This window comes from Zootoca vivipara, chromosome 10 (assembly GCF_963506605.1).
Source record: "Zootoca vivipara chromosome 10, rZooViv1.1, whole genome shotgun sequence".
Classification (NCBI taxonomy): Eukaryota; Metazoa; Chordata; class Lepidosauria; order Squamata; family Lacertidae; genus Zootoca; species Zootoca vivipara.
Window position 1 is genome coordinate 45,275,031 of NC_083285.1, and position 26,905 is coordinate 45,301,935.

At 46.6% G+C, this 26,905-nt stretch overlaps 1 protein-coding gene across 1 annotated transcript; it reads left to right on the forward strand.

Annotated features, from left to right (window-relative positions):
- The first annotated feature begins 978 nt into the window (after positions 1-978).
- Positions 979-21,044, forward strand: PVALB (parvalbumin). The gene is made up of 5 exons (XM_035127857.2): positions 979-1,043; positions 7,967-8,035; positions 11,912-12,044; positions 17,290-17,399; positions 20,831-21,044. Exons 2-5 carry the CDS (start codon positions 7,975-7,977, stop codon positions 20,857-20,859), a joined length of 333 nt encoding a protein of 110 aa, XP_034983748.1. The 5' UTR covers positions 979-1,043; positions 7,967-7,974; the 3' UTR covers positions 20,860-21,044.
- The last annotated feature ends 5,861 nt before the right edge of the window (positions 21,045-26,905 follow it).

The following is a 26,905-nucleotide window of genomic DNA, read 5'->3' on the forward strand; positions in this document are numbered from 1 at the left end:
TGAACAATTTAAAAAAATTCAGAAGCCAAAAAAGTGCTAAGCAATAGTACTGTATGTATGTATGTATGTATGTATGTATGTATGTATGTATGTATGTATGTAATTTCATCTGAAGATCACTGAGCAGTTCACAACCTAAAAATAAGAAACGAGAACGCAAAATACATAATAAAACAAAAACAAATTAATAAGCCCCTCTCCAAAAACATAAACAAGGGGGGGGGAGCCCAATTTCAAAGGTCATAGAAGGCCAAAGGCCTGGTTACAAAGAAAAGTTTTAGCCTGGCAACTAAATATATGTAATGAAGCACCAGGCAAAAACATAAAATATTTGTATAATTCTCTTCTTTCTACAGGAAAGTTTCACGGGATGAGATGGTGTTTCCTGACCCTCCTGGTGTCTAGTAGAAACCAATAAAGCAAATGCATACAGATTAGCCTAATTTTCATTATTATTATTATTATTATTATTTCACAGATATTTGCTTTTTCCTGGTGCCCAGGAGCGAGCCGGGGGTGTGAGTGTCTTGAGCTCAGATTCGGCTCCATAATACATCCACCACCGTACCTGCCTTGACAGAGGCGGCAGCTCTGCCCTAGTTCTTTCCTCCCCACCCAGGTGTGGCCGCTCTGCGCGGGGGCTCCTCCAATCAATCCCATCCTTCCTCCCGTTTGGCACACAGTTTAAATAGCCGCGCCGGGACGGGATGTCATTTCGATTCTCCGGGGACAAATAAATGGAAGTTTCATCAGAGCGTCCCGCCAGATTGCCGATGTAATAGGTTTCGGGAGCGAGAGGAAGGTGGGTGCCAAGGATTATTAATAGTGCCGCTTGATTAGTTAGGGAAAGGTAAATGTGATACTGCCATCACCGTCCCTGAGTATCTGACACCGGCGAGGAGGGGGACATCGCCTTCCCGAAATAGAAGAGGCAAGGAGCCTATATAAGTGGGGTGCCCACCCGGGGTTTCACCTTCCTGTGTGAGCACCTTCAAAAACCCACCAGGCTTTCCTAGCGCGCGCCTGGCACAAACATTAGACAGGTAAGTTTCAGGAATGGAGGCTGAGAGAGTGGATCCCGTTACTCCAAGGAGGATTCATCTGTGGGTTTGGGTTTGGGGAACGGGGGGTCTCTAAAGGTGCGGTTTCTCTCTCTACCTGCACGGTACAACTCTCCCACCCCAATAAAACAGAAGTATCCACCGCGTTAGAAGAAGCTGGGGGCTGCTTCTTTTTCTCCATCTCCAGCAAGGCGATCGTAGGGGGGGCCGGGAAACGGGGTTTATTGAGAAAGCACAGGAAGTAGAGATATAACTCAACCATGGTGTGCCTTTAAAAGGCCTATTTTGAAGCGAGAGAGAAGGGAGGAGGCGTGCATCTGATCCCGGTGCGTATTTGGGCGTGGAAAGTCCGAGATTAGGGAATTTATAATCGCTTTGAGTAAGGGAGAGAGAGTTTGAGAGAGTTTGAGAGAGTTTGAGAGAGTTTGAGAGAGAGAGAGAGAGAGAGAGAGAGAGAGAGAGAGAGAGAGAGAGAGAGAGAGAGAGAGAGAGAGAGAGAGAGAGAGAGAGAGAGAGAGAGAGAGAGAGAGAGAGAGAGAGAGAGAGAGAGAGAGAGAGCGCAGTGCATGCTGCGGCGGTTCTCTTGAAACCTCAGAGGTTCGAGCCCAACTCTCAACTTGCGAAAACAAGAAGAGCAATGCTTTATGTTACAAAATAGGTTCGCTTTTCGTGAGTGTGTATGTGGTAGAACCCTGTTAGCTTTCCCCACGCTTTACGTTGCCCTACTTGAAAGAGGCTTCCCCACTCACCCCCAAAATAAGTTGGACTGGAGAAGTTTGCACAGATGGTTACTAGAACAGTTCTTATGTAGTTTTTTAAATTAATGTAAGGTCCAACATTTTTCCTTGCATCGGTTCCTTAAAGCCTAAAGAAGCGATTGTTCCTTGACGAAGAATCCTGTGTTACGCTAACGCTTGTTTTCTTAACTTTGCCAGCAAAGGTGGCTCAACCATCGCCCACATCATTTGGTTTCATGCCAAAGACCCACCCTCCGCTGGATTTTTCTTTATGTAATTGCTTTGCTTTCTTTCTAGTCCTCCCCCCTTGGGGGCGTTGGTAACTCCTTGTTAACCTCGGAAACGGGAGCAGGGGAATAAAGGGCATCTCTTTCTTGGCCTCCTATCACCTCCATCTTTTCTGGAGGTTTGCGCCGGAGGAGCGTCAGTCCGGCTTGGCTACTTGCGGATAGGCTAGCAAAAGCGTAGGCTGGAGGCGGGCCTCGGGTTGCAGTCCTCAGTCTAAAGGTAACCGCACCTTCACCTGAGCGGAGTGGGTGCGAAACTCGAGTCCCGCTCGCTCGCAGCAGCAGCGGCAAGCCGAGCATCTCTGCGGTCTGGCGGGCGGTCAAGAGAAGATTTGGCGCACCGTGACCCGAGCGGCGCCTGAGTGCAAGGGGTTGCTGAGTAAGGGCCTCGGCAACCAGGGCAGAAAGTATCGGGTGTATCGTAGGGAACAGGTGCTGCTGCTGCGTCAACACCACCAAGTTCCTTCCTTCCCGCTTCTCTCTCTCTCTCTCTCTCTGGATGGAAAGACCGAGTTTTCCAAGGATCTACTTAGCCGCCTTCTCCAAATCGGGAGCAGTGGGGGGCGGGTGGTGGGAGAAAAAGAGACCGAAGTTACAACCTGGGATGCTTTGGAGGGAAACCAGACGCCACGGCGACAGGTCAAACTGTGTTTAAACCAGGATCTGCTGACACAATCGGGTAGAAAGAAACGAGGTGGGGGGCTCTGATTTTAACAGCAAAAAGGGACGCGCGGATAAAGGGTGCAAGTGAAACTTCTCCCAATCCCCAATGGGCGTCCTTACTGCTTCCGCGGAGACCCACGCATTTCTCTCTCTTCTGTACTGAAGCTGGGACGGGGGGGGGAGAGAAGCACTGGGGAAAGAGAGGCAAACCATGGTGAGTGATCTGCATCCCCAACACGCCCTTTCGCTGTTAAAATAGGACCTCAAGATGTGATTTGTGTGGGACCACTTTACTGCCCGACAAAGAGTTCTGTGTCACTGGAAAACCTGCATTCTCCTACAGATCCGCAATAAAGCAGCAATAGTTTTACACACACACACACACAACTGTTTTGCAACCTCATACCAGGCAGAGGAACAGCTGGTGGTAGCAAGAAAGTTATGTTTGACCGGAATTTCACGCGGTTCGGGAGTTTCACAGAGCTCTTCCTCTTCCTCTTAACCATAGCTGCCAAGTTATCCCTTTTTTAAAGGGATTTTCCCTTATGCTGAATAGGCTTCCTCGCGAGAAAAGGGAAAACTTGGCAGCTATGCTCTTAACAACAAGCAGTGACAGGAGGAGAACCATTGCGTGTCACCTTTCCTTTCCGCAGTCAGGAGATCTGGGCGCATTTCCTATAGTTAGGTGTGTTTGACTGGGGAGGGTTTTCAAGAGGCAAACTGGTGTGGACCCCATCCAGATCTGGATTGGATGCTCCATGGCAGTTTTTGCTTCAAAGTAAAAGTGGCCAGCTGAAGCGCTTTTTTAAAGGGTATTTAATGTTGGGTGCAGTTTTTGGCCTATGAAGATAACTGGAAATTCCTGGACTGGATGAGAGTGCATAAAGGGGAGAAGAGGATGGATAAAATCCCAGTCTTCAGCTTCCTCTACTTCTGAAACTGCTTCCTCTTTGAAAGCATAGAAGAGTGATGTGGCCCACAGTAGCTGCAAACAGGGTTGCCATGTTTTAAAGTGGAGCAGGAGAACCTGTGGTCCCCCCAGATATTGTTGGACTCCATTTTCCATCAACCCCAAGCAATCACCGAGGGTGATGGGAGTTGTAGTCTCAATAACTTTTGATGGGTAGCAGGTTCCTCACCCTAGCCCTGCCTTTAAGATTAAACATGCATATATCACAGGTTCTTCTAAGTAAGAACCAATAGGAGTGCTGTTGCCTACAAAATCTCATGGAAAATAATAAAAGGTGCTGCAAGACTATGCGGAAGAGTCACTCTGCTTTTTCATATTGTTAACTTCAGCACAGAAATGACAGCCAAGGCCAGGGTTATGCTGTCAGATCCATAGCCTTGACAGTCTGTTTCTCTTCCTGGGCCTACTGCTGACATAGGTATCTCTTTAGATCCCAGTGATCTTGGAGCCACGCATTACATTTTTATTGGAAGCCATAAAATAAATGAGGCGTTCATTCCCCGAAGATTGATTTCAGAGTGTTGGAAAGCATTTCTGCACATTGGGAGCAGGCTTTCCAAGAGTATTTCTTCTTTGGGGATCAGCCCCTCCACTGAGCAACTGGAGAGAGGCATGTAATGCCCGTTAGCAGATTCTCCCATCCAGACCTTCCTCTGTTTACTAGCAGATGGACATATTTACTGTGTACCGTTGAAAGGCAGCTTGATGCATCTGTGGCCTGCCTTGCAGCAAGCATGGGTGATGTAGAGGCCAGTGGGCTAGTGTAGAATGCAGCTACTTGATTCTTCTGGAATAAGGCAAAATTAGCACAAATAGAGCCAAATATTTCTGCAGAAAGATCACTTATGGCGACACAGTGGCCAAGTGGTTTGAGCACTGGACTAGCACCTAGGAAACCCGATTTCATTTCTGTAATCGTCAGTGAAACTCACTTGAGTGGCCTTGAGCTAGTCACTCTCTTTCAGCCAAACCTACTTTGCAGGGCTGTTGTGGAGATAAAACGAACTCCTTGGAGCAAGAATGATACTGTATATAAATGTAATAAACAAACGAACAAAAAGATACCAAAGAATGATATGGCAAAACTGCATATGGGAATTTTGTTTGGAGAACGACACAATTGAAAGGCGCTTCTGTGTTAATGCCAGAAGCCTCAAAAACAAAATGGAAACATTGGAATGCTTGGTACTAAAAGAAGATAGTGGTGTGTATCAGGGACTTGGTGGAACAAGGAGAAATCAACAGAGAATACAGTTTTCCCTGGACATAAATGCTATAGGAAGGTTGCAGAAGGGCATTCTGTGGCAGTGCTGCTCTTTATGTCAGAAAGGGGGTGAAGTCAATAAACTAGGAAGCTTATCATGAAGAAGGGCTTCCAACGAATCACTGTGGATGTAAATGGCAGGCTCAGAAAAGTACAGTAATATAATATTGGGAGCCTACTGTCACCCCTTGACCACATTTATGAAGGTGATCTTGAGTGAGAGAAAATAGAAAGAGTTACATGACTCCCCTCAGTGGTCAACACTTAGCAAATGCTGCCACACAATTTATTTCCTGATTTCCCGCAATGCAAATGTTTTCTTTTGCTTTATGGGCTTCATGATCTTCTGTTGATTTTCAACATGGCATGCAAAATTCTACTTTTCATCTTTGCAATTGCTTCATTCACATGCACCTCCTGCTTTGGCTGCTATGTTCCCACTCCTTCTTTTCTGGAATATGTGTCCTTGTTTTTCCTCCTCTCTGTTATCAGTTCTCACTTCCAGAATGTGATACCTTCTTCTTTTTGGGATCTGCTGCTCCTTTGCCCATGCTCAAATGGCTTCTTAAAACTCATTGTGTCTCCCTCCTCTCTCCCTCCCACAAGAGCCAGTGTGGTGTTGTGGTTAAGAGCGGTAGACTCATAATCTGGGGAACCAGGTCTCCACATGCAGCTGCTGGGTGACCTTGGGCTAGTCACACTTCTCTGAAGTCTCTCAGCCCCACTCACCTCACAGAGTGTTTGTTGTGGGGGAGGAAGGGAAAGGAGAATGTTAGTGGCTTTGAGACGCATTAGGGTAGTGATAAAGTGGGATATCAAGGGATATGACCCTTGGGTACATTCCAACTCTATGATTCTATGATTCTGTATATATAGGATAGTTCTGAACTGGCTGACACTCATCAAGAAAAAGATATTGATGTTTTGATGGATACGTCACTCAGTGAGCAGCAGCTGTTTTGAAAAATCAAATACTGAGTTGTATTCAACTAACTTTAACCCACTGAAATTAATGACCAATGATCATGTCTAATTTGGTTCTATTGTCAATAGGTCTACTCTGAGTAAACATTAGTTGAATGCTACCCTCTGTGTTGGGTGTCATTAGGAAATGATTGAAAATCAAATGCTGTGTTTCATGTTGTGTTTATAAAAAAAATCTATAGCACATCTGAAATATCACATGGGCTTCTGATCACTTAATCTAAAAAAAGATATCCTAGAGCTGAGAAAGATGCAGAGAAGGACAGCCATGATGATTAAGGAGTTGGTTGCCCTTTTCTGAACCTCCCCTAGTAGCAAAGGCTAAACCATTCTGAGTTTTTTAGTATAAGTTTAGGGTGGTTGCATGGTCAATATTTTTAAAATCTTGAGTGATGAGCAGTAAGTGCATAGAGACATTTTTCTTGTCATTTTAGAACTCAGTGACACCTAATAAAAGTAAATGTGAGTAGATTCCTGTGGAACCCTCTGCCAGAGGATGAGGGTTTTAAACAGGACAAATTCATGGATGAAATTCATGGTTATTAGCCATGATAACTCAACAGATCCTCTATGACCAGAAGCAAATTGTCTCAATATCAGCTGCTGGAAGGCAAGCAAGGCAAATGTCTCCATGCCCTGTTTGTGAGCTTCCTAGAAACATATGGTTTATTCACTGTTAGAACGCTGAACGAGATAGATCCCTTGGCATGATCCTACAAGCCTATGAAGTAGTAGGCCCTTGTGAACCCCAATGCTATGCATATTTACTCAGTAGGAAGCCACACTGTATTCAGTGGGGTTTTACTCCTCAGTACAGGATAGCAGTTTGAACCCTAAAGCACACGGGAGATGCTGTAGTTCATCTGTGGGTTTTCTACCATTTCCATTGCTGGTTTGCCAACAGGTGGAAACACCGCGGGAAGAAGTAGGTGATGTTGGCGGGGTTGTACTTTAAATAACTGTGCAGAAAGAGGGATTTGGAAAGGTGTGCAGGGCTGGGGGAAAGCTACACCTGCAGAAATCCTCTCCTTTCCCTAGAATCAATAAACAAAGTCTCCTACTTAGAGCAGGGGGACTTTGACTGGAGGGCTTGGGTTCAAATCTTTACAGTGATGGTGAACTTTGGCCAATCACTAAGCTCTGTTTTTAAAACCAAAAAACGGGGGGGGGGAGCTAAGCTCCACCATAAAACTTCTTTATGGATTTGTTGTAAGGAATCATTGGGAAAGAAGGAGAGGAGAATCGATGCCCCCTCAACCTAGAGATACATCCTACATCCCTCCCTCCCACCCAGGACAGAGGTATCAGTCCCAACCTAGACACAGATAGATATTTTAGATGTATATAGAGATATAGATAGATCCCTCCCATACCCTAGATAGATAGCTACCCCTTTCATCCTAACTTTCATCTATCTATAGATAGATATCGCTCCAATCCTAGATATAAATCTAGAAACCCTCCCACCCAAGATAGGGATATGTCTATAGACATCGCTATCCCTCCCATCCTGGCTCCATCAAGAGATGCTCCAAAGGCATCTTCCTCGGGTTTTTTTGTCCCACGACATTATCTTTCCCTGGACCGGCCGACAGGTTGACCTTGACATGACTGTCTCTCGCTTCCTGCCTGCAACTCTTTCCCGCCACGCCAGGTGCTGCTTGGGACTGCGGCTGCAGAGAAAGTACCCAAACCTCTTGCCCCAGCCACAACCCCTTTAGCCTGCACCGGCCCCTCTCTTTTTTGCAAACTGGTGCTCGTCTGGCAGAGAGATGCGCGCACACACACACAACCTCGTGGCTCTCCTCCTGCTGCTGCTTCTGCTTGTGGCTGGCACTTCTCCAGCCCTTCTCCCGGTGTGCCATCCCCGTCCGGCACTGCAGTTTTGGTCATATGAGCAGAAATGATGAGGAGGGCACTCCCCCCTCTCTCCCTCCCTCCCCGCCCCCCCTCCTCTCCCGTCTTCTTCTTAAATCTTTTGGCACTTTCCCTCCCAACAGTTGCAAGGATGGCGATGACTGACGTGCTCAGCGCTGACGATATCAAGAAGGCGGTGGCAGCCTTTGCAGGTGAGCCACGCCGGAGACTTCCAAGTACCGGCGGGATAGATGGGGTGGCCGGGGGTGGGGTGGGGGATGCATTGCGGAGAGTGGGACCCATATCTTCCAAAGTCCGGCCCAAGGAGATGCGGAGAGAAGGGGGCGGTTGGGGTTTTGCAGGCGCATATTGCCAAGCTGAGCCGGTACAAGTCCGGGGCTCAAGTCCTCCTCTGCTTGCTAACTTCCTCGGAGCACCTCTAGCAAGGCAAGGCAATGCTTCGTTGATTTTACTGCTAAGAGAAAAATCCACTGCGGGCGGGCTCTGTGCCGCAACTAGCGGAGAACTCCCCACCTTTGGACAGCCCCAAAGATTGGCACAGGGAGCCCTGAGTAATCTGGAGCCCTTCTGGCAGCAAGGCAGCAAGGCAGCACCCCAGCCCCCACCCCCAGCTACGACCTCCCCTCCTTATCCACCCCCAATTTCCATCTTTCCAAGGACTCGCATTCCTTGCTCTGCTTGCTGTGTGTGCTTTTCAGGATGCATAACTTTTTAAAAATATTCCGTGGGTTTCAGTTAAGCGGGGCTGCGGGTGTGGTGGCTGCAAAAGTCCAAACTTCGCCTGCAAGAGAGGCTTCTTCCCCGCTTTTTGAACATGCAAGCTGCTGTCCACGGTTCAGGACTGTGGACAGAACAGGGTTTACTCAAGGGTCTCGATCCACCCACCCACCCACCCGGCTGCAGGATTTGGCGGCCCCACTGCTTAGATGTGAGGCACCAACCTCCCCAATTTCCCACTCGGAGAGCTCCCTCCTTGGACGCACGCCTTCGCTCCCAAGTCAGGGTCTGGAGGCATGTGAGGTCACCGCCTCGCTGAAGCTACGCAAACCAGGGTCTGGCCAGTGCCTGGGTTGGAGGAGACTTCTTGGGAGCCACATCTACGCCGCTTTGGGTTCACTTAAGGTGGGGATATAAATAAAGGTCAATGAAGATCATTGGCCTGGGAAGAGCCATAGCTCAATGGTTAGAGTGCCTGCCTTGATTGCAGAAGGTCCCAGGGTCGATGCTTGCTCCGGCATCTCCAGGTAAATCTGGGCGAGATTCCTGTCTGAAACCCTGGAGAGCCGCTGCCAGTCCGTGTTGACAATATTGAGTTCGAAGAACCAATGGTTTGACTCAATGTAAGGCAGTTTTCAGTGACAGAACTGAATGGAGAAACCTTTAATTCGGCCCTGCCCACACGGATACGCAGAGTAACGCCAAGGTTACAGGTTCGATCCCCATATGGGACAGCTGCATATCCCTGCATTGCAGAGGGTTGGACTAGATGATCCTCAGGGGTCCTTCCAACTCTGCAATCCATGATTCCATGAAACCCTCAAACATGTGGGTTAGCATGTAAAACCAGGATCACAAGGCAGAGACACCCCAGTTAGGCCAGATCCACCTTTTCCAGGTGTCTGTAGCTCTCCGAAGCTTAGCGCCTGCACAAGATATTTGCTGTGTTCTAAGCAACTTTCAACCAACCAGGACATTTTTGGCCTCGACCCGAATGGACATGCTACAACCCACCTGTCCCCCCCCCTCTCCTTCTCCCTGCTCACGCGGCAACCTTGCTGAGAACGCCCAAGCGAAGGGCAGAGCTGGGAAGGAAACTCATCGCAGTAGCAGCCCAAAAACTCGAAGGGAAGGCGAGCTCGTCTGCAAATCGCATTAGTCCTTGGCACTTCATTGCTCTCGCAGTCTGGCTCCCGCGGGAAATTCGGGCCAATATGAAGACCAGGTCCCTCTCTAGGAACGGGCTGATTCCCCACCCCCCTCCTCTCTCCCTCTTTTTCATTCATTGGTTCTCTCTTGATTTGCATGCAGTGGCGGACAAAGGCTGCTGCCCACATCAAAGGAGGCCGGTCTAATCAGGGCACTTCTTAGAGGTCACTGCGTTCGATTTCCCTAGCGCCTCCCCCGGATTTAGAGCCCTTGGCGAGACGGTCCCGAAGTTTCATTTCAGAAGCGTTTAAGCTTCTGATGTCCTTTATTTGCAAGAGTGAGAAAAAGAAACAGCAGTCTCTGGGTAACTGCCCTAAATAATATGCATACCAAGGAATGATGGGGGGGGGGGAGCCTTTGGAGAAAACCTTGATCTATCAGCACACCTGACTACAAGTTGTGGGGCTATTTATTATCTCTATTCCACTTCCTCCACCACCACCACCCCACTGCTTAGGTGTACAGGGCAGGTGACAGACTCAAAATATGACAAGTAAAACACAAGGCCTCTTGTCTTCCCTGGCAGCAGGGCTGCTGCAATGATGCTTAGGGGTGGGAGGTATGTTTGAAATGTTGTGTCTTCCACCACCCCTTGCTCCCAGGTCAGACCACATTCAGAGCGACCCGAGTTACCCTTTTTCAAAAGCCTGTCTTTTCTGTCCTGTCTCTGCTTTACAAATGTGCCTGTCTCATGGACAGCTAGCGAGGACCAGAAAAATGTCCGTCTTGGTTTCTGAAATGTGTGTGTTAGTTGTCGGTGAGGATATAACAGGGCCAATGAGCTACAATACCTCTGTGAGTCTCTTTCAAATAAAGTCAAAGTCACAATTGGCTAATATTTAAGTTGTATCTCTCACCCACCACCCAGCTCATGATGTCCAACTGCTTCGAACCATTGGGAAACATGGGACAGAAATGCTATAATAAAATCAATAATTTCCACCACACTCGGCCACAAAAGTGACTAGACCACAAATATTTCTCCTAGGTTCCCAGCTCACACAGACCTTTGTTAGACATTTGTGGCACATCAAGCATGAGACTCTTAATCTCAGGGTTGTGGGTTCGAGCCCCACACTGGGCAAAAATATTCCAGCATTGCAGGGAGTTGGACTAGATGACCCTCAGAGTCCATTCCAACTTTACAATTCTATTATTTTGTCAACAGCCCCAAGCGGGAATGGGTGTGGGGGCAGAAACTAGTTACCTTCCAGATTACCAAAGTCATTCTGGTGCAGTTTCTCAGTTATGTCCATGGTGTGGCCTAAAGGTAGACAATGCAACAACTTTGCTAAAGCTTATAACAGGCATCCCTAAACTTCGGCCCTCCAGATGTTTTGGACTACAGTTGCCATCATGCCTGACCACTGGTCCTGTTAGCTAGGGATCATGGGAGTTGTAGGCCAAAACATCTGGAGGGCTGCAGTTTGGGGATGCCTGGCTTAGAAGCTCTGGTTCTAGTCACTATTTGGATAGAACACTACTTGGGTCTCCTAAGGATCCTGCTGTTGAGCTCCATAACTGAAGAAAGGAGACATAGGTTTATTGAAATCCTCTCTGATAGACATGTACTATACACTTAGAAGATCTTAGTTACGTCTCCGTCAACAGGGAGAGAAAGGAATCTATGCATGTGAATTCTCTGGTGCTTTGCAAGCTCCAGCAATGAATTGCAGGGGGCGCTTTGCAAGGCCTGACAATCAACTGATTGTCACCAGAGGCAAAAATGGATCACCTGATGTCATTGTGACATTGGGTAAATGACAGGTGAGCAGAGCTGCCCACTTGTCAAACTAGGCCCACAGGATGGGAGAGAGCTGGCCTTTCAAACAGTTCTAGTTCCTGCTCCAATATAGATAATAATTTTCTCTGTACTTAGCTGCCTGCCATTGAATGCGTATTGACTCCACTGGAAAGCACTGCGTGGTGCTAGACCTACGGTGGCCCATTCGCACATGCAAGCATCCTCTGGTGTTGTTGCTGTCACTACCAAGGAGCAGACATGGATTAACCAACCTCATGCCATCTGAAAATTGAAATATGAATGGGCCCTTTGGGGGTTAAAGAGTTAAGGTTGCTAAAGTGCCTTGCCAGCCACTCTAAAACTGAGGTGCCCTGTTCAATTCTCCATCTTCCTGCAGCTGCCGATTCTTTTAACTACAAGAAGTTCATTCAGCTGGTGGGATTGAAAGCTAAGAGCAAAGAAGATGTGAAGAAAGTTTTCCACATTCTGGACAAAGATCAAAGCGGTTACATTGAGCTGGATGAACTAAAGTAAGGAAAGATTCATGTTCCTCTCATATACCAGCTAAAATATGGGTTGTAGAAATAATGTGCAGCATGGACTTAGACATGTCAGCATCTGGTCATATCAATATATGCATAGAAGATGTTGAGCTACCTGCCATCATATGACTAATATCAGCCAACAGAAAAGGCAATGTCCACAATGCCTCATACCTAAACATTAATTGATCTTTTTGCTGCCCACCCTCAAAACATTTTGTTTTCACTTATTTATACAAGGAGAAGCCATCAACAATCAACCTTCCCACCCACCCAAGAAGAAGCACCAAATGTCTCTTTAATTTCATTTAGCTTTTAAGTCATTTCAGTTTTTAATCGAAGGTAACATTCCACAAGTTGCCTTGTGCCCTGGAAGCCTATAACAATGTTCTATAGATGTTGCATATGTAATGAAACTATGCCGGGTTAATCAGAAAGTAGTAGTTTTCTTTTCTCTTCAACTCTCTCAGACAAGGGTTGTCAGTTTCTCCAGTAATATTCAGTCCCAGAGTTGTGAGACCCAGAGCTCAAATGCAGTAAGTCTGCATTTAGTGTCTTCCAATTGTTGGATTTTTTGAATAGTCAAGTTACTTTAGAGCCGGTCTAATGTAAATACTGTCTGTTTAAGAGAAACAGGTGCCGGTGATTTCTGTTAATTGCTCACAGGCGTGGGCTCTGCTCCTTGTATATAAGGCTCTGCCAGAAAGCCTTCTGCATCTCTTAGTTAGATCTCTTAGTTGAATGTATCTCTTAGTAGATCACTCTCTCAGTTGAATATCTCTGTGTGATTTAATTCTCAGTTTAAGAGATTCTTAGTTGAATCTTAGTAAGAGAGACTCTCAGTTTAAGAGATTCCCAGTTGAATCTTAGTATGAGAGTTGCTTAGTTATAAAGCTAGTTTGCTGTTAATTCTTGGGTAGTTTAATGGGAGTTATGTGGGAGTTTGTGGGAGGTTTGGAATGGTTTGTGGGTAGATAAAGTTGCTAAGAGAGAAAGCATTTATCTTTAAAGTCTCTTTAGAGTCAGTTTGTTTTTCAGTTAAAGAAACCCAACCATTTGTATTTTCATCTGCATGCTTTTACAAGCGTGCAGCTAGTAAGGGGTTTCATATAAGGGAGATAATTCCCTACGCTCTTGGTGGTGTTTTCTTAGCCAGGTCAACAGGGCCGTCTTAAGCGCCCCTGGCGCCATGGTGCACCGGATCTCTCCGGCGCCCCCCCCCCCTGTTTCCCATACTCTGCATGAAGCGTACTTTAAAAGGCCGCTGGAAACTGGGATATATGATTTAGGTTAAGCAGGTTCCAATACCCAGTTTTCTCCAATATTATTCTGATATATATATATATATATATATATATATATATATATATATATATATATATTCCAAAACCAATACCTTGCAATAGTAAGTCAAACTTCAAACTTCAATCATCAGGTGAGTGATGAGATCCTTGTGGGAAAGTTGTGGAACAGTTTCTGAATAGTTGTTTGTTTATATTTGATATACTGTCCTTCATCCAAAGATCTCAGGGCGGTTCACAGAATAAAACCATAAAGTGCATAATAAAAACAAGAACAAGAACAAAACAAGCCAATAAATAACACACACACACACACCGCACACATTTAAATGATGTAGGATGTTAATCAGCCAAAGGCCTTGCTGAAAAGGAACATTTTTGCCTGGCACCTAAAGGTGTATAATGAAGGTGTCAGACAAACCTTGCATAGAGCATTCCACAAATGGGAAGCCACTGCAGAAAACTCATGTTCCTCTTGTGGAGGAGGCACATGAAGAAGGGCCTCTGATGATGATCTCAGGGTCTGGGGTGGTTTATATGGGGAGAGGCAATCCTTTAGGTATTGCAAGTGGTTCTGAGCTGTTTAAGTGTGATAGAAGTGCAATTTTAGGATACAAAGGGATATATTGTTTTGTAATAAGGCCTGCTTTATGAAAAACTGTTGTCACATGTCCCAACCAAGATAAGCTAAGTTTATTCAATGTTCGTTCTTATTTTTGACTGGTGAAATACAACCAATGCAGATCCAAGAGCTCAACCAAGAGTAAGAGCCTGTGATTTTAAATTCAGTTCTGTAGCCAGACATGGGGGAAGAAGGACTAAGGTTACATCCTAAGTCATACTAAAGGCTCTCATCCTAAGGGCTAAGGGTAATCCTAAATCAGGTGTGGGGAACCTTTGCCCCTCAAGATGTTGCTGAACTACAACTCCCATCACCCCTAGCCATTGACCATGCTTGCTGGGGCTGATAGGAGTTGTAGTTCAGTAACTTCTGGAGGGCCAAAGGTTCTCCATTCAAGTCCTATGTCATAGAATCATATACTTGGAGGAGTCTTGTAGGCCATCTTGCCCAGCCTTCTTGAGGCTGGAAATCCAAAGCAAGAGCATATCCAAGAGTTGGATGTCCAGCTTCTGCAGAAAGACCCCTGGGGAGGGAGACTCCCACCCCCAGTAATTAGTTCCAACATCAAACTGTTCCTGCTTTTTAGAAGTTTCTCTTAATGATCAACCAAAATCTACCCTCATCTCATAGAAGCCCATTAGGTATACCCTGCCCTCCAGGGTACTGGATAACAAGTCTTTCTTCTCTACCGTGTGACAATCCTTCAGGTATTGGAAGAGTGTCATCATGTCTCCCCTCTCAGTCTTTTCTTCTCCAGTCTAAACTGGAGAGCAGAGCAGAGCAGCAGAAATTGACATAGTCTAATCAAAAATATTAGTGCGACCCTATGTATGCCTAAATCAGGCTTGCTGTTTAGGACTGCAGCCTAAAGGTATATCATTTATTAAAACATTTTAATAACATTTCATGTTAATAGAAAAAATTAAAAAGTCAGTGCCAAGTGCCGATTGGGTTGGAGTTGTTTGCCTTCTTACTGGATCCAATATTGCCTGCATGTTATTTTCCCTTATATCTTTGCAAGTAAGAGGGCTATAGCCTTTTTATTTTTTAGATGAAAGATGAAAATTCAATGAAGGGGATCTGGATTATCCCGGGGGGGACGACGACTTGCAGCCTTTGCCCCCACCCAGCTACAGCCCTGCTTGCAAGGGCTGAGCTCACGAAGTAAGCACTTAAAAAGAGGAGTATTCTCAAAAGAGAACGACGGATGGAAGGAATCTGTAACGTGGCTTGAAATAACTGCTGAAGCATCTGAAATAGAGCTTTCCCTTGTGAGACTCTCTTCCACCTGAAGCAGCCTCATGTGACAATTTCCTCTCTTTCAGCGACATTAGGAAGGTCACCCTCACGAGGCAGGACAGGGCCAACTGTTCCTCTCCATGTTAGCCTGTTGTGCTTGAGCTCAGTAAAAGACAGAATGAGAGCAAATCCACAGACACTCAATCCAGGCAAGCCAAAGGCAGAGGTAGAGGTATTGATGGTGGTTCTTGGGGAAAATGCTGATTTGTGAAAAGGGTCACACCCCTCCTTAAGTTTGCAGGTTTAGGGGTGCTCTTAGCTTCAGATGTTCAGGTGACAACTCTAGCCAGGAGCGTGTTCCCTCACCTGTGGTTGATATGCCAGCTGTACCCTTTCCTGGAGACCAGGGACTTAGCCATCATTATCAAGGCCGTCTTAAGCATATCTGGCACCGTGGTGCAAAGATCCCTCCAGTGCCCTCCCCCCCCCGTTTCCAAGCGTTATCAAGCCTCTGCAGGGATCACTCTCCTCCCGCGGAGGCTTGGGAGGCAAGCTGCACACCCGCCAGCCATATGGTTGACGGGGAGCAGCTGGCGTGCGTGCAGGGAAAGGGAAGGCTGCCGGCAAATCTGCATAGCTCCCCCACTCACTGGGGTGCCCCTGAGAGGCCGGCACCCTGGCACAATGTGCCACTAAGCCCAATAGGAAAGACAGCTCTAATCCAGTGTTTCTCAACCAGTGTGCCTCCAGATGTTTTGGGACTACAACTCCCATCATTCCTGACCACTGGTCTTGCTAGCTAGGGATGATGGGAGTTGTAGTCCCAAAACATCTGGAGGCACACTGGTTGAGAAACACTGCTCTAATCATTATGCATGTTATAGTAAACCACTCCACTTGACTATAGGAACATGCCTTCTGTGAGGCTCTTCTTGAAGACAATCTAAAAACATCAGATGGTCCAGAAGGAGGCAGTGTGACCTTTACATGGTACTATCCACCGGGGGGGGGGGATGTAACACTGATCCTCTGAAAGCTCCACTAGTTACTTGCCCAGGAGTAGCCAGTTGTTGTGGGATAACAACACTCATCATCCTACCTAGGATAGCCAATGGACAGGGGTTATGAGAGTTGTACTCTGACATCTGGAAGGCACTACATTGGCTACCTTTGTGCTAGTCTGCTTCTGGGCTAAATTCAAGCACTAGTTTTGACCTTGAAAGCCCTTTGAACCTTAGGAAGTACCAGTACATTGTCCCATATACAACACTTGTTGTTGTTGTTTAGTCTTTTAGTCGTGTCCGAGACTTCGTGACCCCATGGACCATAGCACACCAGGCACTCCTGTCTTCCACTGCCTCCCGCAGTTTGGTCAAACTCATGTTGGTAGCTTTGAGAACACTGTCCAACCATCTCGTCCTCTGTTGTCCCCTTCTCCTTGTGCCCTCCAATTTTTCCCAACATCAGGGTCTTTTCCAGGGAGTCTTCTCTTCTCATGAGGTGGCCAAAGTATTGGAGCCTCAGCTTCAGGATCTGTCCTTCCAGTGAGCACTCAGGGCTGATTTCCTTCAGAATGGATAGGTTTGATCTTCTTGCAGTCCATGGGACTCTCAAGAGCAGGCATTACCAAACTTCGGCCCTCCAGATGTTTTGGACTACAATTCCCATCTTCCCCGACCACTGGTCCTGTTACTTTTATTTTTATGATTATGCTTGGAGTATGGTATTTCTTCACTAAATAGACCTGCAATACTAACCCCAAGGCCTTTCAGTATCTGGTGGATGTGCATTTGCTCTACCTGACCCTCACATATGGCTTAATTCCTGTTCTGCCATTTTCAGTGCTGCCCTACTTTTTTTATTGTGAAATGTTTTAAAAATGGAACAAAATTATGTTTGATTGGGTTTTTATTCTGTTCCTTGAACCACTTTGGAGCACCTTTCGGAGGAAAAGCTGTCTGCACATTTAGATAGCAAATATGTGCCACATGCATAAAATTTAAAAGCTGGGTAACTCTGAGATCTCATGAATTAGCTTCCTCTCCCCCTCCCCCATTCTTCTCATTCATAGGTTTGTATTGAAGGGCTTTACCCCTGACGCCAGGGACCTGACTGATAAAGAAACCAAGGAATTCTTGGCCGCTGGAGATAAAGATGGAGATGGCAAAATCGGTGTTGATGGTAGGTGCTTTGCCTGGAGAGTTCAAGTGTAACGCCAGCAGGTCAGAAATAATACCAAGAACAACCATGCATTGTATAGGAAAGATTTTCAAAATGCATGCTGGGATGCAAGAAATAAGAAACAAGAAAGATGTTGATTCAGTAATTGAATACTCCTGTTACCCCAAGGCAACTGGTTTCCAAAGAGGTTGTCCACTGCATCTCTGCCATTTCCCTCCAATCAGTCATTCTGCCACATCATTGCACTGGAAGTTAGGCAATCATTTACCCTGCAAAGGTGCAGCGGCACACCAAGCTCTCTTTGCAGGAGGCTGCCCACTGCATCTCTGCAAGAGTCGTGGCTTTGGGGACACATCCTTTGGGGCAGAACAGTCAATCATGCAAACATATACCTCAGAGAGTGAGTTCCTCTCATTCTGTCATTGTCTAAAGTGTCTCCTGGGTATAAGGGTGAGGTGTATCTCCATTTTTAATTCAGAACAAAAGTGGGGCACAGTTATCAGAAGGTGAGAAATGGTAGTCTAAAGTGACGGGACTTGGGTGAAAGGGCAGGCTTCAGAGGAAAAGGACAGCTGACTTCAGGCACGAGGGGAACCTTGACAGAGCACTGTGAGATAGGACTTCTCCTAGGTCAACAAGTCCTGACAAGCTTACTTGGCAATGGCAGCAGACAACAAAAGAATCATGTCTTAGCATGGGCGTACCCAGCATGGGGCAGGGGGGCAGCTAGAGAGGACAGGCAGGGACACTGCCTGCTGTGCTCCGCTTCAGCCTGAAGCGAAACGGCGGCAGCGGCAGCAAAGCTGCCTCTGTTGAAAAAAACCTGGACCTGGATCTGGGCTAACTTCAGCCCACACTCCTTCAAGTCACAGCGAGCACAGCACAGAAAGTGCTGCCCCACAATGCTCTGTGGCACCTCATTTGCAAATGAAGTGCCGTGGAGCATTGTGGGGCAGCACTTTCTGTGCTGTGCTCGCTGTGACTTGAAAGAGTGTGGGCTGAAGTTAGCCCAGGTCCAGGTCCAGGTTTTTTCCTTCAATGGAGGCAGCTTCGCTGCTGCTGCCTCGTTTTAGTCACCGCTGCCATTAAAGGAGCGGGTGAGGCAGGAGTGCTAGTGCGGGTGGCTCCGTGTGCTGCCTTGCAAACGGCCCCCTTTCCTCTGTGGGGTGTGGACATTGGCCATGCCTCCTGGGGGGATCCTGGCCATGTCATTGCCAGCTAGCCAATCGGGTGGCTGGGGGCATGGCTGGGAGCGCGTGGCTGGTGTGCCCCCCTAGCTTTGATCCTGGGTACGCCCATGTGTCTTAGCCACCATTTTAATTTCCTACAAGGCCCCTGAGTGTCTGCTTTGGATCTCTCCTCTCTCTCAAGAACTCTGTCACATGTTTAGCATAATCTGGCTTAGACTTCAGTCTCAATTTAAGCAAACCCTTCATTATTTGGTTACAGGTAGGTAGCCGTGTTGGTCTGGATCGAAGTAAAATAAAAAAATTCCTTCAGTAGCACCTTAAAGACCAACTAAGTCTTAGTTGGTCTTTAAGGTGCTACTGAAGGAATTTTTTTTATTTTCCTTCATTATTTGTTTGCAAATCCACATGAAACTTCCAGACTCTCATGAATCTGGGCTGCGGTTTCACTCTCCTTATCATGCACCATCTGGGCATCTGAAATACTGCTTAAAATTGTGGTCTTGATTCTGCCTGTCAGGGCAACAGGGAAGTGACCTCTCTAGCAAGTTTACAGGAAAGCTCTGTGAGCCTCAGCTCTTTCATGTGCCTATCTGGCAAAACACACATTGTTGATTTGACTGCATAAAAATATCCCACAGAGCACTGCTACATTGTGGGCATTGGAGGAAACTAAAATTGTGGCTCCTAGACCAAGTCAGGCAACCCAGGGCAGGTGTCAGCACCAGTGGGTCCTAGCAGCAACCCAGGGGTCTGAGCAAAGAGTTAATGCCAGTTCACATGCAGTTGGCAATTTAGCATCATTGCCACCTTTGCTACTCACAGCTGAGGGTGAAGGATGTGAAGTAAGGCAAAGGGACACGGCTTTAGCTTCCTGCTGTTGATTAATCTGCCAGGAGAGCATGTCTGTATATGTGTTAGGTATATGCATACATTGGAAAAAGACACCCTCCTCCACCCTTTTCGATCTACTGTGACCATGTTTGTATTCTTGTGCCACCACCTCTTTCCATGAAGCATGCCAGGGGAAATGCATGATTCATAAATCTAGGTCATATTGGTGTACAGTACAGTACTAGAAACAGGAGTTGGCATGTATCCCAGAGCCAGCACTTCAGTTGTGTCTTTGGCCATAGGAACAGAGAGAGACATGTCATGTGCTGATCTGGCAGTCTTCCATGGTCATTAAGATGCAAAAACAAGTCCAAGAAGGAGATGGAGATCTACTAAGGTGGCCCTTCGAAACAGATCTCTAAGCAAGCCAATAAAAGTCAGTCTAGATGGGTCTCTCGATTTGCATAGGGACTAGGAAATGGGGGTGTCAATATTGTTGGGAGCTAATGTCTCTAACCTTTTCCTGGTTGCTTTGAATTGGGTGGTGTGTGCAGGAACCCTTCTGCCCTAAGACTCCACAGAGGCAAGGAGAGCAGCTGAGAAACCAAGGAGAAAGTGAGGCACACACCAAACTCACAGAAATGTGCTGTGGAGATGCAGGCCCCCTGAAAAATTAAATCCTGTAGACTACAGGGTACTCCTTCAGAAGCGGCTTCCCTGCAGAGAAGGTACTTGTGAAGTACCACTCTGCAGGATTCGACCAACCTATTCTCAGCACAATGGTGGTGATGGGGAGAGGCTGCACCTCCTTCCCCATCCTGCTCCTTGCCTGACCATATGTTTAATTGTGAACCCTAATTAAACATTAGCCCAGTCCTCAGGTCGATGCAGGTTGAGGCTCTCCCAGTTCAGGTCAGCTTGCAGGGTGGGAGCTGTGTACAAACCTAACAATGCCAAATCTCTTGCATCCCAACCTGGCAACTTAACTGGGGGATAGAACTAGATGATCCTTTTGGTCCACTCCAACTCTACAATTCTATGAATTGTCAGCAAACGACGAAGTGAAATGAGTGGTTTTTTACCGGGTAAAGAGAAATAAAACCTACCACCTCCAGATGCTTTGGACTACAACTCCCATCAGCTCCAGGCCCCACAGCTATGCTGGCTGGGGCTGATCATGGGAGTTTTAGTCCAAAACATTGGAGAGGGGACCAAGTTGGCGAAGACTGCCTTAAAACATTTACTCCCTTATTGTGCTCCTGACGCCAGTGAAATTGGTGATTTGACAACTGTGTCCAGAAAAACATACTGGATCTCAGAAGACATGAACAACGAGGATGGTCCTTTTCGTCACAGCCCTCATAGGGTGCAAACTTGACTGTCTCCTCTTCCTCTCTCTTTTTCCTCCAGAATTCTCAACCTTGGTGGCTGAAGCATAAAGGCATTGACCAATCTCAACCCTTCATGCACCCTTCATTGCCTGATTCCAACTGTTTTTTGCTGAGCTCCTTGGTTCCTCTTCTATTTATTTATGTTATTTTATACTCCAACTCTGTTCCTTGCAGCCCTGCAACTCTGTAAATTGTGCTGAAAGATGCTGTTAAAATAATAAAGGTCACATCAATCTGGGCTCCATTTTCTTTGCCTTTCACATGTGCTTCATTTTATTCCAACTTGAAAGGATGGAGGGAAGGCAAAGAAAAGAGGGATGAGTTTAGGGATATAATCCTCTTGGCTATCTGGATACCCCTTTGCTGAAGCAGCTCAGGCTGGTATAAGGTCAGCAGCATGGAGGAAATTATTTCAGTAGGGATATGCCAATGGCAAATGATTTAATCTCATTTCACTTTGCGGCAAGACTGATTTCATACTCTCCCAGATATGCGCACTCATGCGCACGCGCACACTTAGCCTTGACAAATCTCTAGTGATAGCAATTACACAACTTCATTTGGCAGCCGATTCCTTTGATTTAACTGTTCTTGAAGCTGTAATAAAACATGTTTTAATGGGTTGCCTCGGATTTCCCCCCAAACATTTTTTTAAATGCTCAGTAAATCTTCCCCAACACATTACATTTCCCAAATGCAGGGAGCCATATGAACAAAAAGGCCATACAGCTACATCAGTCTGTGTCGATCAAACTCAAATATCGTTTCACAAATGGCTGTAATGCAGCCATTTCTAGAATGGGAAACAGCGTGTGTCAACCAGTAGTACTAGTTAGTAGCTTAGGGCAGGAAATAAAGTGACTCATGCTATGAAGAAATTTAGATGATTAGAAATCACTTCACCGAGACCTCAGCATAACTAGGTACACTCCTGCCCCATGAAAAAATAATGTAGGGTTCTTTTTATCCTTGACAGCAAGCAAGGTTTTGCTTTTAAATCTGATCCAATATAAAGGCTGTTTCTGAAGATGAAAAGCAGCTTCTTCCTGGATCTTTGCTACTGTTCTGCAGCAAAGAAGCATAAGTGCTATTGTCAGAAACCTGGAAAAGGGAATCATTTTCTCCACTGTTTCCATTCTCCAGCACAAGGGCTCGTAGCTCCTTGGTATCTGCTACTTTGCTATCTCATCTGAGGCTTCTCACTACTCTGTGAGCTGCAGGTTCAGAACATTCACATGGAGGTCATCCATGACACAGCGCCTAGTCAGGAACTACTTTAAATTTTTTGCATGGGGTACAGATTTGACCAGGGCCGTCTTAAATGCCCCTGCCGCTGTGGTGCTCCGGATCTCTCCGGCGCCCTCCCGCCCCGTTTCCCAGCGCGGCGGGCGGGCGCAGCGGCGGGCGGGGCGGGCAGGCACAGCGCGATCTCTGGCGCCCTCCCGCCCCGTTTCCCAGTGCGATGGGCGGGTGGGCGCCGCTGCGTGGCGGACCGGCGGATCGGCCGGCCAGCGGGCGCAGCTCGCGGCGCCTTTCTGGCGGGCCGGCGCCATGGTGCCCTGCGCCACCGGGGGTCTACCTAGAGCCGGGCCTGGATTTGACTACTCGGCAAACCAGAATGAATTCTTTAGTTCAGCATTGGCCATTGTCACAACAGTCTCCTTCTCTTGAACCTTGCCACTTGATTCCCCTCGACCACAGTCCTCCTCTCCAGCCTTTGCTCAGTGCCCCACATAGAGCAAGGTGCATTAGAGTGATGAGAGAGGCATGGCTATCAATAACACATTACAGAGTACCCGAAGACTGGAAGGACAACCCCACCCCACCAAACTCTGGTGCAAATGTAACAGTTCAAGTCTGCAGACTGTCAAGGAGTTTGTGAAACCAAACAAAGCAGAGCTGTGTGGCTCTTCCTTGTACCATGCACAGGAAACACCTCAATTGCTACGGTGCAAACTTATCTGTGCACCACAGATAGCAGCCAGATAGGGTGAGCCATGGGCCATGGTGACTGCAACTGGGAGTCCCACAGCATCTGAAGGACCACAGATACCCCAGCTTTGATTTTTTTATTTTATATATTTTATTTTATTTTTTATTTTTTTATTTAAATCACCAAGAACCAAACACAAACAGTGAAACCCCCAGGCGGCCAATACATTAGGTATACATCTCTCTCTCTCTCTCTCTCTCTCTCTCTCTCTCTCTCTCTCTCTCTCTCTCTATATATATATATATATATATATATGTAAAAATCGTGAAAGTGTGGGCTCCACTTTTCTCCGTAACCGCTTGACCGATCGTCCTGAAATTTTGACACAACGATCCAGCCCACTCCCCGAGTGTTCCTAGGGAAAAAATCCCTCAGAACTCACAGGTACAGACCTCTGCGCAGGTACAGACCTCTTTTTTAACAAAGTAAAACAGTGCCCTCAAGTGCATTTCCTCCCACAGTACACCCCCTCCCTTCCTGTGAAATCTACACCACACCCACAAACCCCGCCTCCACCATGAGATCCACCACTCACATACATCAATCCGGCAGAGGTATTGAAGACCTCAGCAGAACTGAAAACGGGCCTTTTACAGCAACAAGGCCCAACATTGCCAAGTGGAGGTAGGGGCCTGCCGGGGTGGGGGCCCAAATAGAGGGCAGGGATAGGTGATGGGTCACAACAGGGTGGGGGGAGACACAGGGATGAAACCTGCCCTCTCCACAGTATCTCGCCTCGGCTCAGGGGGACTCTGAGGCTCATGGGGATCTGAAGGGGGGGCTATTACCCTCCATCTCACAGACTAACACACAGCAACATGTGCAGGGCCAGCTAGTAAACAATAAAAAAATATTTAAATCAACCATATGTACAATTCTATATGTATTAAGCTCCACACTCCACAAGGTTTATTTATCTTTTAACATTTTAATTACCCCAATTGTTCAAACCTACCCAAATAATTCAGTATCTTTTCAAACCAATCCTCCTCTTTCTCATTGACCTTAAACCCTTTCATTTTACGCATCTTCACAGTTAGGTATTCTAAAATTATAATATTATTCTATTTTCCCCTCCATTTGTTCACCCCAGCTTTGATTTGAAGAATTCACTAAAACAAAGACAAAATTGGGAAGGTAAAAAAGGTATTCATCTAGCACTGAAGAGGAATCAGGAGAGATGCAAGGTGAGCTGCCCTGGAAAAAGCCTTCTACAAATGGGGCACCACCACTGGAAAGGCCCTTTCCCCATTGTAGTGTCTCAGCTCAGATGACACGGTACCTATAAGGTCTCCTAATAAGGTTTTGTCCTGTTGCAGGATGAGCCATCCCATGTCATAATATCCTTGTTTCAGAGGAGCAGTGTGTCATGCGACTACCCAGGTGGATGCAACACTGCTCCTCCTGATGCAATGCAGACTTTGCTAATAGTCAGAGGCTCTTTGCAGCACAGATTATGTGCAGCACCACACACGCAATGTGCAAACGGCTTTCAGATTTGTGCTAGTGTGGATTTCAGCCTGATGGTGCATCTACATGACACACCTCCCAGCATTGCTATTACTTTTAAAACTCCCCCGCAAAAACAAAATCTGTGGCACCCAAAAGAAGTATCTGCAGTCACAATAACCTTCCCACCCCATTAACCACCTCCACCCCACAAACACACACACTGTGCCAGCTCTCCAAGATGTTACCGCTTTAAAGTCGCTGGTCTGCGTAATCATAAGGTGCAGACTCAGCATCCTCTTGGACGTTCTCCCCTACCTCATAGGCAAATTTAAACCCACACACCCACAAATATGCTGATCTTCACGACACCTGACTAAGGCCATTGCCTTAGGTGATCACCTCACCTTTCCTCTCCTCAAAGTTAGGCTGCCTCACACCAGAGGCCCCTCCAAACCAGGTTTAAACTTTTGTTTTACTGCAGGTATATTCCGTGACATGTCATTGAGGGTACTTGCTTCCCAACAACCCATTTATTGAGCTTTCAGCCTGCTTTGTTTGCAGGGAGATTATATTATATTGACTATTTAATGAGTAATCACTCTAATTTGCTTGTGGGGAGACTAGTGAGAGCCAGCGTGGGCTAGTGTCGGGCTAGGATCTGGGAGAGCATGGTTCAAATCCCCACTTCGCCATGAAGTTTACCACGTAACCTTCAGCCAGTCACTTCCTCTCTGGGCTCATCCAGGCTTCCTTTTGTGCTGCGTTTCTAGGCACAGGTCTGAGCTTTAAAGCGCCATGTTCAAGTACATTCATTCATTCATTTTGTCCTGGCCCACTTCCCCTGTGAAAACCTGCTCTTTACTGCTGAATTGGAAAGCCTAGGTTGCCGTTTGTTCTGATTCAGCATTAAAGAGTGGGTTTTGTTGTGGGGGAAGTGCCCGGGCAAAAAAGATAAAGACTCAGACTCAGTGCTTTAAAGTGCGGACCTGCGCCTAGGAAGCACAGGGCAAAAGGTGTTAGGATAAAATGAGGTGTGGGAGAACCATGTAAGCAACCTTGAGTTCCTTGAAGATGAAATTGGGATCAAAATGCAATTAATATAATAAAAATAAGAAGCAAGCGCTATTCCACACCTTGCACCACATTTTCATATTACTTCCCCCCCCCCCCACACACACACAAAGTCCAATCTTTGGAGCAAGTGTGCTTATTGTGCAAGAGGTGCAAACATGTGTTTGTTTGTTTATATTACATTTGTATACCGTCCCTCATCCATAGATCTCAAGGCGTTTCACAAGATAAAAATACAACATAAAAACACAAAATACGTAATAAAATCAAGAGCAACAAAAAAAACCCCTCCCCCCTGCAATGTAATGCTGCAGCCTAAATTTGATGATGTGATTGAATACCCATGCTCAAAAATCCCCCCCCCCAAAAAAAACCCCACAATGCTTTGTAAGTACCCTGATGCAATAAAAGCATATTAGTGGAATATATTTGTACTAGACTGTCCACATGTGAGGACTGTTGAGATGCTTCCCCACTTGGAGAGGTATTCTTGCACTGTAGCACAACAAAAATGTAACAAAGGCAGGGTGTTTCAGCTGGTAAAGCATGAGACTCTTAATCTCAGGGTTGTGGGTTCGAGCCTCGTGCTGGGCAAAAGAATGGGTTGATATGAATCTCGTGGTCCCTTCCAACTCTACAATTATATGATTCTGTGAATGTTTCTGGTATAAAATATTACAGGATTTCAGCACAAAACTACTAACTGAAAATGAAGCAGTATGTCTGCCCCCAAATATCTGCAGGCACACTTTGGGAAAATGGGATAACATATAAGTGCCCTGATACCATCAAGAGCACAAATCATCATGAAATCACCATAAAGAGGACATCTGGAGGGGCCCAAAGAGTGTACAAATGGGGTCCTCCTTAATGAGGGTCCTGGTTGTGTGCGGGTCACCAGGACACCCCCGTAAGGTGGGTTGTTGATAGGTGTGGCCTAAATCTTAACCGTTAGGCCCTGGAACCGTGCCAGGCTGTTTTGGCCAATCAGGGCAAGCGGCGTGATTCTCGGGTCCTATAAAAGCAGCAGCGCAACACGATTGGGGGCACGTGCTTCGTGCTGCCAAACACCCGCCCTCCCTAATTTTAGGTCGTGCTGCTTTGGCCTTGCTTTGGAATTTTTCCATTTGGCAGATTGGCTGTAGCCACTTGGTTTTTGGCTACCCCCTTAGCAATTGTCACAACTTTGTAAGATTTGGCGGTTAGGCATTGGCTTACTGAAGTGTGTGGGAGGGGAGGTGCGGCCATCACCTGCCCCTCCAGGATCTAGATATTCCAGTAAAGGAATCTGGGGGTCCTAGATCTCGTCTGAAGCCCGCTTGAGGGGCTAGAGCCATGCCAGAACCCCAGGAACCCCAGAGTGAGCTTCAGTTGGTCTTCATTGATGTTGCTCCCTCTTTTGGTGTTTACCCTTTCAGAGTACCGGCCAGAGAGGCGGGAGTCAGTTATAGTCTGTTGCCAATGCCGAAGCCAATACTGCTCACTTTGCTGTAATTAATAAAGCTGTGGCCTAAATTTTGCCCAATAACTTAAACAAAATTTATGAGTCAGTGTGAAGTTATTTACAGGGGAAGGGCT

Bases quoted from the DNA above. Each gene is read 5' to 3' on its own strand.
- PVALB (XM_035127857.2), top strand. From the start codon at position 7,975: ATGGCGATGACTGACGTGCTCAGCGCTGACGATATCAAGAAGGCGGTG. The intron at 12,045-17,289 runs GTAAGGAAAGAT...TCTCATTCATAG, and splicing joins ATTGAGCTGGATGAACTAAA to GTTTGTATTGAAGGGCTTTA. The intron at 17,400-20,830 runs GTAGGTGCTTTG...TTTTTCCTCCAG, and splicing joins TGGCAAAATCGGTGTTGATG to AATTCTCAACCTTGGTGGCT.